Source organism: Trachemys scripta, chromosome 15, assembly GCF_013100865.1.
Source record: "Trachemys scripta elegans isolate TJP31775 chromosome 15, CAS_Tse_1.0, whole genome shotgun sequence".
Classification (NCBI taxonomy): Eukaryota; Metazoa; Chordata; order Testudines; family Emydidae; genus Trachemys; species Trachemys scripta.
In genome coordinates, this window is record NC_048312.1 from 29,378,907 (window position 1) to 29,392,817 (window position 13,911).

Sequence of the window (13,911 nt, forward strand, 5' to 3'; positions counted from 1 at the left end):
CCCCCCCCCCCCCCCAGCCCCTTTCGGAATGTGGCCCTGCAATCACAGGCGGAGGACTCAGGAGGAGCAGGGGCAGCCGCGCAGCCGGAGAGAAGCGGCGGTTTCCCCTTCAAAGCGCTGCTTCTCTCCGGCCGTCTGCGCAGCGGCCGGTGCTCCGCCTGAGTCCTCCAGCCGTGTTCCCCACACTCGCACCACCCGCTCCGCCCGCCTGCTCCCGAGGCTGCGGGTGAGTCTCCTCCCTGCTCTCCCCCGCGGGGGGTGCGCTGGTGCTGCGCTGCTCGGCGGCGCAGTGAGCTGAGGCTGCGGGGAAGGGGCTGGGGGCGAGCCTCCCCGGCCGGGGGCTCAGGGGCCAGGCAGGACGGTCCCACAGGCCGGATGTGGCCTGCAGGCCATAGTTTGCCCACCTCTGCTCTAGACCCATTGTAAACAGGCTGTGACTGGGTGACAAAGCCATTGTTCTGGCCTTAAAATGGGAGCTGCTGTTTTTGTTCTCCTTAAAAGTCCCACCCACAGCTGTGAAGTGTTCCTTGAAATATTCACTGCCCAGGCTGTGAACCCAAATTCTTTAAGACAAAGGCAAGTGAGTCTTCAGTGCCCCCCCTCTATAACTATCTCAAGCTGCACGGGATTCACAGTACCTACTGTAACACTACCCACCCCAAGGGCTTTTTAAAAAGTTTGGCTCACTGCTGTATGACCCAGAACACCAGATATTCGGTACATACAGTTCTGCAGAAAACTCCTAAGGGATGTTAACAAGCCCTATTTCCCTCTTACACCGGTAAAGTTCTTCCACAATTCAGGACGCAGGGCAGGAAGATTTATCTATATCAGGGTTTTATAAGCAATCCAATTCCACGCTTGCCCTCTAATAAGCACTCTACCTGACTGGCTGTTCCTCATACGGATAGCTTTTGCTTTGGCCAGCTCCAAAGCAGTGACCCATCGTTGCCTCTCCACTTCGCAGCTTGCCTTTAGATGGTATGTCCTTCCCCCACTGGAGAGTACGATGTTACAGGAGTCCTCCGTATCGATGTGCGCTGTTGACAGGTTGATGGTTCCGCGACAGGTGTGAGCCATTTCAGCCTGTGTCCTGCACAAGAGAGAAGGGGTATAAAATCCTCTGGGTCCACACTCAGACCTTCCCTGACCACACACCATTCCCCTGCTGGCGGTGTGCCATTCTGCAAAACTATAAATAAAATAAAAATAAAAATAAATTAATGGAGATATCCTATCTCCTAGAATTGGAAGGGACCTTGAAAGGTCATCGAGTCCAGCCCCCTGCCCTCACTAGCAGGACCAAGTACTGATTTTGCCCCAGATCCTTAAGTGGCCCCCTCAAGGATTGAACTCACAACCCTGGGTTTAACAGGCCAATGCTCAAACCACTGAGCTATCTCTCCCCACTAAACTAACTAACCCTCTAAAGCAGCTGCAAAGAAAAACACCCAGAGAATCCAGAAAACAAAACTGACCCTTCAAAGCCAGGAGAGCTTCCCAAAAGGAACAATCCAACACACAGAGTTTGGAATAAACTGTTCAGTCGCTTTCATTGTGCAGCCCTTGTCTGTTACCTTTAGTGTTTATTTTGCTGGATTGCATATGTAATTGCTTGATTTTTCTTGCTGTCCCAAAGTTAAATTACTTAAAGCTCTTTCCACTCCAGCATTTCCCCCCTAATTCTTACTGTTGCTTCTTTCGCTTTCCACTTTCATTGCTAGGATCCCATTCAGTAGCCCTGACTCACAAGACTAACTCTCCCCCGCCATGCCCCTTTTTCTGCTCTCAATTGTTGCCTCTTGTCGGACATTTAGATGCAAGCTGTTGGGGGCAAAGTTGTGACTTTTCTATTAGTGAAGCTCTTTAGTGCCGGACAAATGCAAAAAGTGCCAGACAAATGCAAAAAGTATTAACACTCCTGTTTACTATAAGGGGATTACTCACGTGAGTAAGGGCTGAAGGCTCAGCCCCATATTTTAGGAGGGTTAAATTCCCACAGAACTCATTTCACCCCAGACAAATTCATAGTACTCAGTCCAGAAGGTATGTGCTACCAGGGATATGTGATCATGCAAGTACTATTGCTTACTGGAAAGCCTCAGTGACGGCTAACAGAGCAGCTGATGCCTTGCAAGGGAAGTCATTGACAAATAATCTATTGGGGACAAACATCTTCCTATGTATCATTACCTACGGGTGATTTCATCCCCTACTTTGCAGGAAACCAGGCTGTTAGATTTACTCTGCATTTGTAAAGTGCCCATTGCTCACGATGCTATATGCCAGGGGTTGTCAACCTTTCAGAAGTGGGGTGCCGAGTCTTCATTTATTCACTCTGATTTAAGGTTTCGCGTGCCGGTAATACATTTTAATGTTTTTAGAAGTCTCTTTCTATAAGTCTATAACATATAACTAAACTATTGTTGTATGTAAAGTAAATAAGGTTTTTAATGTGTTTAAGAAGCTTCATTTAAAATTAAATTAAAATGCAGAGCCCCCCAGCCCCGGGCAGTGTGAGTGTCACTGAAAATCAGCTCACGTGCCGCCTTTGGCATTCATGCCGAAGGTTGCCTACCCCTGCTCTATGCCAATGCTTCCCAAACGCCAGTTCCCGACCCACCGGGGGTCATACACCTCCCACCCGTGCTCTCACTTCCCCTGGGCAGCAGGCAGGGGCATGGGGAGCAGGATCCAGGCAGCAGCTGCACAGAAGAACACCTCCAGGGACCACGCTGAATGGGAACAGGCTCCGGCTGCTGAGATGCTGCATCCTGCTCTCATTTCCCCGGGGCAGCAGGATCCAGGCAGCAGTAGCAGGGTGGAGGAAGCAGCTGGAACCAGCCGGAGGACAGCTGCAGGAGCTGCTCAGTGTCACCAGTATCAGAAACTTTCTACAGTTGGACCGGCCTTTCCCTGGCCTGGGCTGATGGGCGGTTTGCTCCAACCCCTGCCTGCTGCCTCCCTCGGTCTCTTCATTTCAGCCTCACTCCACACCTGCCCCTCATGCCCCCACCACTCCCTCCCCTCAATGCTCCCTCCCGTTTGCCTTGCCATGAGGTACATCCTCTCCCAACCACACACCATCAGCCAAACAAATCAATTGTTCACTCTGCTTGTGCATTATCCCCCTTCCCCCTGTTCCTCTTTGCAGCACGGACTGTCCGCAGCTCTGTTTGTACAGCACCAAGTACGACGTGGCCATTCTTGGCTAGTCCCTCGGCACCACTGGCATGGGATTGAGAAACCTCCAACTCTTCCTTATCACAGCGTCACGTTTTACTCTCCCCTCAGTGGAGGTTTATTACATGAAGTGCAAGGAATTGTTCATACAATTAAGTAGCAGGGTCCCAGGCCTGGAGAGTTGATGATCTAAACCTCAAAAGCAATTGAAGACCAGCAGACCATGACTGGGCGCGGGAAGGACAATGGGAAGGAGAAGCAAGACAGGGAAGAGGAATGTGCTTCTGGGTGAGCAGACTGTGGGCTGCTTTGCAGGTATCTTGTTAGTTATGTTTAAATAGTTGTCATATTTTGAGCTGCAGAATGCAAGATTGTCTCCTGAGCTGGGGGCGGGAAGATTTGGGGCAGAAAGGGGAGGATGCGGCTGAGTGTGACATTTCAGTGACATTCTCCTGCTTGCAAATTTCCCCAGCAACAGCCTGAGAATAGCAGCAATTTGCTCAGTGATTTGCAGTGACTTTTCAATTACTGATGACATTTTTTAATTCTCCCCTATGCCTAGTGATGCTCATTCCCAATTAAGGAGTATGCCCGGGACAAGTTTATCACTCTGAACTTCAGCTGTTTTTGCTATAGCCTTGTTTCAAAAATATGGTCAGATTTTTTAAAAAATAAGAATGAAGTAGATTGTCCACTTTCCCATGGCTCAAAAATGGAGGAAGGGATTTTGCTTAAGCTTTCTGAAAAAAAATTACTTTCAATCAGACACCATCCCTGGGAAATTTCAGCCCCAAGGAGGTTTTGGAAAGTTGAAGGCATGTGAAAATAGGGAGTTTGGGAAAAGTGTTTTGCAGTCTTCACTGTGGGTGTCACTACTGCAGCAAGATGCTAATTCACCTATAATAAAGGCTGGTAGATAATGTGCAAGTGTTAACACACACACACACACAGGAGTGAGTCCCAGAGGTAGCAGCATATGAGAGATGTGTCAAGGTGTTTTGTGTAGATGCATACATGACAGGCCTCATGAACCAATCAGATCACAGCTGACATCCAAGATCTTTCACAAAAAGCTCATAATTATACGTGGCCAATTGTGTAATGCTTCATGGGTGGGAAGCAGGAGGCCCTGATTCCTACAGAACAGTTTATGCCCTGAAGTTAGAGAGCTCATTAAACATGTGCGTAGTGTACACCATTCCAGATGTTATTAGTGGCCATAACATTATCCAGGCCTTTTAAAAATCCATCTACAGTATTTCTCAGTGACTTCCTGCACCAATGAGTCCCCCAGGTTAATTATTGGCTACATAGACACTACCTGAAGTATTGTGTCATAGAATATAATATCAGGGTTGGAAGGGACCTCAGAAGGTCATCTAGTCCAGCCCCCTGGCTCAGAGCAGGACCAATCCCCAGATAGTTTTTTGCCCCACATCCCTAAATGGCCCCCTCAAGGATTGAACTCACAACCTTGGGTTTAGCAGGCCAATGCTCAAACCACTGAGCTAACCCTCCCCCACATCCATTGACTGGTTCTAAAGGTACTAAGTTCTCATGAGTATCGTGGAACAGGGTAAAGACAGAGGGGACGGATCAATTTTCACAAAGCCCCTCAAGGCCCCTCTAATTCCTCTTGCCGATAAATCCTTAGTGTAGCCCACACCTTCAGTGAAAGACACTTTTATGGACACCTGTCCTCCACCTGCTCCTCAATGGATCCACCCCCATCTGGTCACATAACCCTGTGCCATCCACATCAACTACTTTACAAGGAACAGTGACATCAAGGGACATTTAAAATATATCAAACCGGATTTAAGGGTTCCACTGATTTGAAAAGTTAACCACATTGTCTCCTTTGGCTCGTCATCTTCACTTCCCTCTGCTCTCTTCCCTGCTCCTGGACCCATTATTCTTTACTTGGACATACTGCCCTGGCACCCAGCCATCCTCTCCTTCCGTGGACACACAATGGTCATGCTTAAATTTGCCAGTTACTTTATGCAGGGATTTTCAAAGGAGTCAGGTGTTCAACTCACACTGAAACCAATGGGATCTGGGCTTCTAAGTCACTTGGGCTCCTGTGAAAATCCCAGACATACGTAACTCCTTAGCCAACTCGCTCATTAGGGTGGGATTTTCAAAGGCGCATAAGTGGCTCAGGAGCACAGATCCCACGGTCCATGGGGCGTGTGCTCCTAAACAAATCAGGTGCCTTTGTAAAGTCCGTCTGGTTGGAGCGTGAAGTATTTCCTGCAGCAATTGTAGGTGAGTACAAGAGAATAATGACTCCTCCTTTCCAGCTGCTTTTAGAGCCCTGCCATGCCAAAGAAGCTAGGAATGTGGAGAACCTGCACATGTGACCACCTAGCTCTCCACAGTCCTACAGCAGATGATCTATAAACCCCAGTTTTGGAATCACTGGGTTAAATAATCATAGAAATGTAGGGTTGGGAGGGACCTCGTGACGTCACCTGCTCTCTACACCCCCTCCTGCTCTAGTTCTCTCTGCTCCTTTCCTATTGCTTTTCTCTAGACCATCATCCCCACTCCATGCTCCTTAAGGCGAGGCAGGGATCTCAGCCAGTGCTCCAGGAGAAGATTAACTATTTTCTGCATCTTCTCGGATTCACCCAGAAAGCAGGCGCACTGAGCCAAACACAGCAATGCCAAACCTCTCTACTCAAAGAATCCTGCATGCTCAGAGCCCATCACCATGTAACTGCAAGTGACGGACATGGGGCTGTTCCATAATAATTTTATGCATACTGTAAACATATTTATTTTCACTATAAATAAATTGCAGTGCTGTGCTGTTATAAGGGATCTGATTCGGAGCTGTAACCTTCCAGCTGTGTTTAACACTGTCTCGTTGGGGACAGCGTCCCAGGTGATTACTGAGTGTCCAGTGACAGGGGCTGGATGGTACAGGGGAACACTCTTCAGTGGGGTTCAGGCATTGGGGTGTGCCTGCCGTTAACCTGCAAAGCAATCCATGGCAGTCCCGAGGAGAGCGTTTGAAAGGCTGGTGCTGTACAGGAGCTCACATACCACTAGAGAGACACTCTCCATCTGGAGGCGGGGGTAACATGGTGACTCACAATCCTGGCCGCCCAGAAAAAGCAGGTGTTACTGTAGGAATCTCTTGGTTTAGTTTAATAGGCAGCTGTAAAGAAAAGCGAGCAGGATGGAAACAATGTCTCACGCTAAGCCATCCCTCAGCAAACACATGAGGGTTGTTATGGGACAACAGCAGGGCCACTGGCTCTGAGCCTGGCTCAACCTCCACAGAGCCTGCTCAGTTGGTTTTAAACACACAAGGCCAAAGCACAGGAACTGACGCAAACCAAGGAACTCTGGCTGGATTAGAAGGGACTCTCCCTCTCAAGACGGGAGAGGGAGTCTCGGTCAGGGAAGCCAGTCACCCAAGCTAGGCCTGCCTAGGTGGTCACCATCACAGGATGGTAGAGCTTTGGGTTAGAAAGATATGCCTGAGGACTGTGGGTTCAGCACAGACTCACTCAAGAGTTGCCCTCCTATTCTGTGGCTCTAAGCCACTGGCTGTGTCATGTAAGATGAGCTAGAACCATTGGGAGTCCCTGGAAGAGATGTGGTTGATTCAGCCAGAATTCCTGTAGTCTGGGGCTTCCATCAAGCAGTCACTCTGCCATCCCTTCATAGGTGCTGCACATGCACCCCAACTTTCTGGTTCTGCTCTACTGACAGGTGCAATGGAGTAGCAAAGCCCTGGCCCCAGTCCCACTCTGCCCTCTTTGGGGAACGTGACAGAAGGGTGCAGAAGTCTCTGTGCCACCGAAGAGGGACCCACAGTCATGACCCTGCTCCTAGGATGACGCTCCAATAAGTCAGTGATGTGGGAAATAAACAGCAACTTCCACGCACAGGAGTCAGGTAAAGGATGGAAGAGCAGCCCTTTCCGGACAGCACAGACTGGGGCTAGCTGACCAGGAGCCAGGACAGGCAGCTGCAGAGACATGAGGGCTGCCATGCCCATTTTTACAGAGTTTAATGGCAGTCAGGGAAGGGGGCAAAGGCCTTTGCTGCTCTGTTACTGTGGTTGAATAGAACCCTACAGAAACCCCAGAGAGCCCACCCTGCACCTCCTGGGAACTCCCCATCTGCTGTGAACCTGACCTGTCACAAGGAGACTGGAGCAGCCAGCAGCTGGAGCCTGGCACAGAGCCTGTGCTCCCCATGAAGCTCCGGGCTGGACGCTGCACAGGGGCACAAGGAAAGAGTGGGGAGAAGGCCCCTTTCATGCCCTCTGCCACCTCAATCTCTAGCACTGTGGGCCAAATTCAGCCCTGGTGTAACCCTATGGAGCTCAGCATAGCTGCATCTGCTTGCACCTGGGCTGAATTTGACCTGGAGTGCAATGAAGTTACCACTTCCACGTCCGACACCGCCCTCCCTGGTGCTATCCTCACAGAGGTGCTGCTTTCCTCTTTAAGGCCCAAAATGATGAGTTTTTTGCAAATAAAATGAAGGGTTCTTGACTCCACTAAACCAGATTGAATCACAACATTCCTGCTCCTCCAGCCAAGGAAACTGCTTCCAATTTTCTAACTGGTGCTTTGCTTTATTTTTAAAAGTGACCCTTAACTGGAAACTTGCATGGGAGATCATTTACCATAAATTAGAGCACACGCACAGGGAACACCACGGACTGCACGCCTAAGGCCCTCAACCATTGCATAACGTGACCAAGGCAGATTTCCTGATTCCCGAGTTTCTGAGATAATCTGGGAGCTGCACATAAGGGGGAAACACGTGGGCAGCCCTGGCCATCAATATAAAAACTGACCCGAGGTTAGATACATGAAGGGATACCATGTACACATGTGACACAGGATGATGCTTAGTGTTTGCAGTTCTCTCTCTCTCTCACACACGCACACCTCTAACGGGAGAAATTCACCTTACAGGGAACAAAAGCATAAATGAACAGTTCTTCACAGCACCTCAGGGATATAAATAGGACAGATTTATCCACAGCAGTTACTCACACACAAGGTTGAACAGACTGCCTGGACAGATGAACATAGATAATCCAAAATCATTGCTGTGGTGAAATTATAGGAGTGGGAGGACCTTGCTGCTTCCCATCACCTCCCCCTATGTTACCATGGCTCTGGCCTGAGCTGCCCTCAACGTGCCTGTGACGAATTTGTTACTAACAACCTGGGTGCAGGGCTCTGCGCAGAGGCACCAGAGAACAACAGCAGGGCAGAGGGGCATTAATTTTAAGTGACCTTTTCATAGAGATGCCCCAAATTCCAGTGTCTCCCACACGCACTCTGCGGGGGTGCCATGACATCTGTATTCAAATTCAAAAGCAGAATCCAGACAGGACAGAACTAACGACCCTGAACTGGTCCCCAGAAATAAACTCCACTGTCCCATAGGAATGCCATAACATTCAAGCTCAGCAGAACATTGAGAAGGCAGGTTTGACAGGTTACCTTGTCAATGAATCTATCCAGATGTATATAAACTGCTGACCTCTCCCACAAGGAGGATTGTGGGAAAGATCAGCAGCTGTTTTTGCTGTAGCCTGGCCTTAAAAAGTGGAGGTTAAAAAAAAAAAAAAAATAGGTTTTCCCTCGCCCGCAAATTTTAAAAAGCACTCGAGGGATGTTGCTTCAATTTTCTGAAAGTTTTTGCCCCAAACACTGTCCAAGTGCGGTATACTTCAGTCCCACAGATAAGTATTTCAGAAAGTCCTGAGCAGGACAAACTGCAGCTACTAATTGAAATGCTTTTGCAATCACACCACCAGTGGGTCCCACCAATCCCCCACTCACACAAACTAATCGCACTAGTTGATGTAACGCTGCATTTGCTGCAGCTGATTAGCACAAACCTTACAGATTCACCATTCAAATCAATTCCGGAAGCTCACATGGACGGTATTTAAAGTAATCCAAGTTGTTGCTTTTCTTTACACATTCTAAATGAATGCACCACAAAATACTCACAACTCCCCTATACCCCAAACACTAGCCCAGAGGCGCTCAGCACATGGAACATTCTACAATACGTGAAGAGCATCACGCTGGCATAAAAACAGCCCCAATGTTAAAACCAGTGAAGGGAGATCCAGCACCAAGGGGGCAGGCTAGGTGCGACATACGCCTACAACAGTGGCTTTTTAAACACACCCATAAAAAACCTGTCAGAGTGGGGAGAGATGCACTGAGGTGGTTGTCATGGCAAAGTGAGATTCACATCCTAGTGGGCACTGCAGCACACGGCAGCTCCCTTGCCTGTCAGCCTGAGACGGGGCTCTAAAAGGGCTCCTGGTGTCTCACCACAGACGCCAATCAGGACAAGGCACACAGAGATAGTCTATAGTCAGAGCAGACACCGCTATGAGCTTTAACCCCCTCCCCCTCCTCCTCCCAGGGTCACGTTAAAATCAATTTGCCTCCCTACAGGCAACTGCCATCAAGGACGCCGCGCTGGTTCAATGACAGTCAAGCCAATAAGCGCCGTGACCAGCTGGGCTTCCACAGTCCTGTTCAAGCTGCATGGGATGGAGAAGCCCTGCTGTGAGGGGACAGCAGTAAATGGAGCAATGCTCAAGGCAGCAGATGGCACTACGGGGCCACAAAGGAGCTTTCTTCACAAATAATGGACGACAATGGCTCCCTCCAACATGACTGTTGTGAGGGACGTTCTGCTGCTCATGAGAAAATTAAACAGGAAGGGTCGTGGGGTTGACGATCAGCCTCTTACTCTGCAGACATGAATGTACTCCAGGAGAGTTGTGCTAGCTACTCCCTCTTTGCCAATCAACAGAACAAGGAGCAATGGTCTCAAGTTGCAGTGGGGGAGGTTTAGGTTGGATAATAGGAAAAAGCACCTCTTCCCAAAAACCCAGTGAAAGATTTGAGCACACCTCACACAGCCTGAGCACCCAGGCCTCCCTAACAGCTGCCAAAAGGATGTCATTGATGAGTCACATCCAAAACATATCCTGCCCCATCCTTATCAGCAAGAAAAGTGAGGTTCATCATAGACACTTAAGGGGAACCAGGGAACCCTCAGGGCTCAAAGGGTTAAGAACATAAGAACAGTCATACTAGGTCAGACCAATGGTCCATCTAGCCTAGTATCCTGTCTTCTGACAGTGGCCAATGGCAGGTGTTTCAGAGGAATGAACAGAACAGGGAATCATCAAGTGATCCATCCCCTGTAGCCCATTCCCAGCTTCTGGCAAACAGAGGCTAGGGAGACTTCAGAACATGGTTTTGCATTCCTGCTCTCCTGACTCATAGCCATTGATGGCCCTACCCTCCATGAACTTACCTAGTTCTTTATTGAACCCTATTATAGTCTTGGCCTTCACAACATCCTCTGGCAAAGTTCCACAGGTTGACTGTGCGTTGTGTAAAGAAATACTTCCTTTTGTTTGTTTTAAATCTGCTGCCTATTCATTTCATTTGGTGACCCCTAGTTCTCGTGTTATGAGGAGTAAATAACACTTCCTTATTTATTTTCTCCACACCAGTCATGATTTTAATAGATCTCTATCATATCCCCTTAGTTGTCTCTTTTCCAAGCTGAAAAGTCCCAGTCTGATTAATCTCTCCTCATATGAAGCTGTTCCATACTCCTGACCATTTTTGTTGCCCTTTTCTGTACCTTTTTCAATTCCAATATATATTTTTTGAGATGGGGCAACCAGATCTGCACACAATATTCAAGGTGTGGGCGTACCATGGATTTATATAGAGGCAATATGATATTTTCTGTCTTATCTATCCCTTTTCTAATGATTCCCAACATTCTGTTGGAGGGAGGATGGGAGAGGCTGAGGGAAAGATTTCAGTGTTCGATTCACTAGAATGGAATTGGAAACATCCCTTGATGGTATCAAAGGAGAAACTACTTACATCTAATTCTGGGTTGTATGCAGCACAAATTATAATTATTTTAATTAAATGTCTTTTCCCAATAATGTAAGTATTAGCATGGTGAGAAGTTCCCTTTTTTGGGAAGCCCCTGGGACAGAGGCCCATTGGTGGTTCACTACTCTGTCAGCAGCTTGTCAGACCTGTCATACTCACTACACCCAGCACACTATTGTTATAATCTGTATCTACGAAATGTCATGAAATAGGTCATTAGAAAAATAATAACTCTGATCATTAATATTCTTGCATGATGCATGCAGAGGTATGTACAAAAAGTTGTGAATGCACTAGGATTATGTCCTTAAAGGTATTTGCCAAGCAACCCCTAAGCCAGTCTGCCCTAGACAAAGGAACTGGTATTTGCTTTTCTGATAGCCTGGTCATCAGGCAGGGACAATGAAGGTCTATTTACATATAATGGAACTGAAGCCAATAGGCTAACAAGTGGGAGAGGAGACAGCATGGCAGAAAAGAGAAGCTTGATCTGGCTTTTACTTTTCAAAGAATTCATTGCAAAGGTTTACTGGTCTATTATAAGCAGTGGGGGCTGACTCTCAAGTGATAAGCAATTGAATCAACTGATTGCATACAATATTACTGTATTATAAAAGTGTAACAAGTGAGGTCTTTTCTGAAAGTTAATGATACACTGGTGATTAATATCATTGTGAGGAGTATGTATTACCGCTATATAAGGCTGTGACATTGCACTCTCTACGATTTTATAAAAAAATGCTAGTAAGTGTGAATATAATGTAACTGGAATATGCTTCATGCAAAAGGTCTCTTGTAAGGTATCATTACAAAGCTTATAATCTACTGAGTGTGGTCATCCCATTTGTATAAATGTATCACACTTGTATCTGAAACTAGAAATATAAAATACAACTCTGAGGGCCTATTGTAATTATGCAAAGTGTGGGCCAATAATGGTGGTTTGAATCTTGATGGCTCCCATTAACCAGGACAAATGACTGCAGATGGCTCTGTTTTACTTGTAAGTCTTCCTGTATACATGTGTGTTGGCAAGTGGGCAATGAAGTCTTACAGTGACAAGTGATTATGTCACCTGAACTGGAATCCATCTTTAACCTGGTGCTTTTCCATTTAGAAGGGGGCGGGCGGGGGAGACCCAGAGAGAGACAAGGGATTCCTGCCTTATGCAAAAGAGATATAAGTGATTTTATTAAATACAGGAAGAACAGCATGAGAGGTCATTGAACTTCAGAAAATATAAGCAAGCTTCCATCAGGAAACAGACGCTCAGAGCGTGACCTGCATGCTTGTTGCTGATGGTGAGCGCCCCAGGCAGAGAGCTGCAGTGGAAATGCATTGTGGAAAAGGCACTCAGGGTTACAGCATAAGAGGTGACAACCCCTTACTGGTCTGGATTGCCCCCCAAGGTGTGACTGCCCCATCACGCAATTACTAACCAACTTCCACCAAGAACTCTCGCCATGGACACTAAGGGTAACATATCCAAAAGCCTTGAGTGCTTATGAGCTAAACCCCATTTTCAAAAGTGATTTGGACATGTAAGAGCCTAAATCTTACTGAAAAGCAATGGGACTTATGCTCCCAAGTGCATAAATCACTACAGAAAATGGAGCGTCAGCACTTTCAAAAAATCTACCCAGGGAGTGCAGGTGCACTCGAAAAAAAGAGTCCTTGGAGACTGCTCAAAGGATAGGTCAGTGTAAAAATGTCACCACCTTAATGCAACAGATCTATCCCAGGTCTATTTAGACTCATCTGCTGACTCTTGATAAAGTAAACTTTTATTACTGTTAATTCCTGAGCCAATACAGCTAGGAGAGAACAAGCTGGATTCTATTGTGGCTCATGAAACAAAACCATTGGCTAAGTTCTGATCGCAGATTTTTATTTATTAATTGTACACACAGAGGGATCACTGAACCAGAAATAGCCCCGATTGACTCTCAGATCCCAGTGTGAGCTTGTAGTGCTGCTTATTAGTCAAACTAACTTAAATGGAGCAAATTTGATATGAAGTCATTGGCACACATGCAAGCTCATAATGCAATTTAAATACATTCCTCCTCAAAGTTATCAGCCCCTGAGGCTACCACAAAAGGTCCGATCATTTCCCATAATGATGATCTGAAAAAGCCAGCAGGCCATATTTAGTCAACAATGACCAGAGAATTCTTGAGGTGGAGGAGCTAATACGTCTCCTCTTGTATTTCTATGGTACCCATTGTGCACTTTCCACAGTAAGTTGAAAAAAAATTATAAATTAAGTCAGTCATGAGAACAACTGAATAAACTTCACTGCCCCTTTATCTGTCCTGTAGCAGGACCTTCCGACTCGTCACATGGAAATCAGGGCTCGTCTACACTTAAAACAGTACAATGGGGCCCCTGCAGCTGCACTGCTGTAGCACTTCAGTATGGACATTACCTCTGGCAACGGGAGTTCTCCCATCAGCGTAGGGAATTCACCTCCCCAAGAGGTGGTAACTAGGCCGATGGGAGAATTCTCCTGTCTACACAGGGACTTGGATCAGCTTAACTATAGGGGTGTGGATTTTTCACCCCCCTCACTGACGCAGTTAAACTGACCTACGTTTCTAGTGTAGATCAGGCCTTAGTTAAAGCCTCATTAAATGGGTAAGCCTGGTATGTCCTAAATGCCACCATGCTCTGCAATTCGATTACACCAGGTGAAGTGAGCTGGCTATGAAGCGGACTCACTGGATTGCTGTGAGGACCATTACTGTGCTCCTGGAACCAGCCACCTCTCCATGGCAGTCCTCTGAGAGGT

At 47.2% G+C, this 13,911-nt stretch overlaps 1 protein-coding gene across 2 annotated transcripts in view; it reads right to left on the reverse strand.

The window, feature by feature from the left end:
• Window positions 1-13,911, reverse strand: part of OSBP2 (oxysterol binding protein 2) — a 364,006-nt gene that overhangs the window by 278,284 nt on the left and 71,811 nt on the right. For both annotated transcript variants that reach the window (XM_034791661.1, XM_034791662.1), the window contains one exon: window positions 885-1,093. In XM_034791661.1, coding sequence (XP_034647552.1) covers window positions 885-1,093 — 209 coding nt within the window. The remainder of the gene's footprint in view (window positions 1-884; window positions 1,094-13,911) is intronic.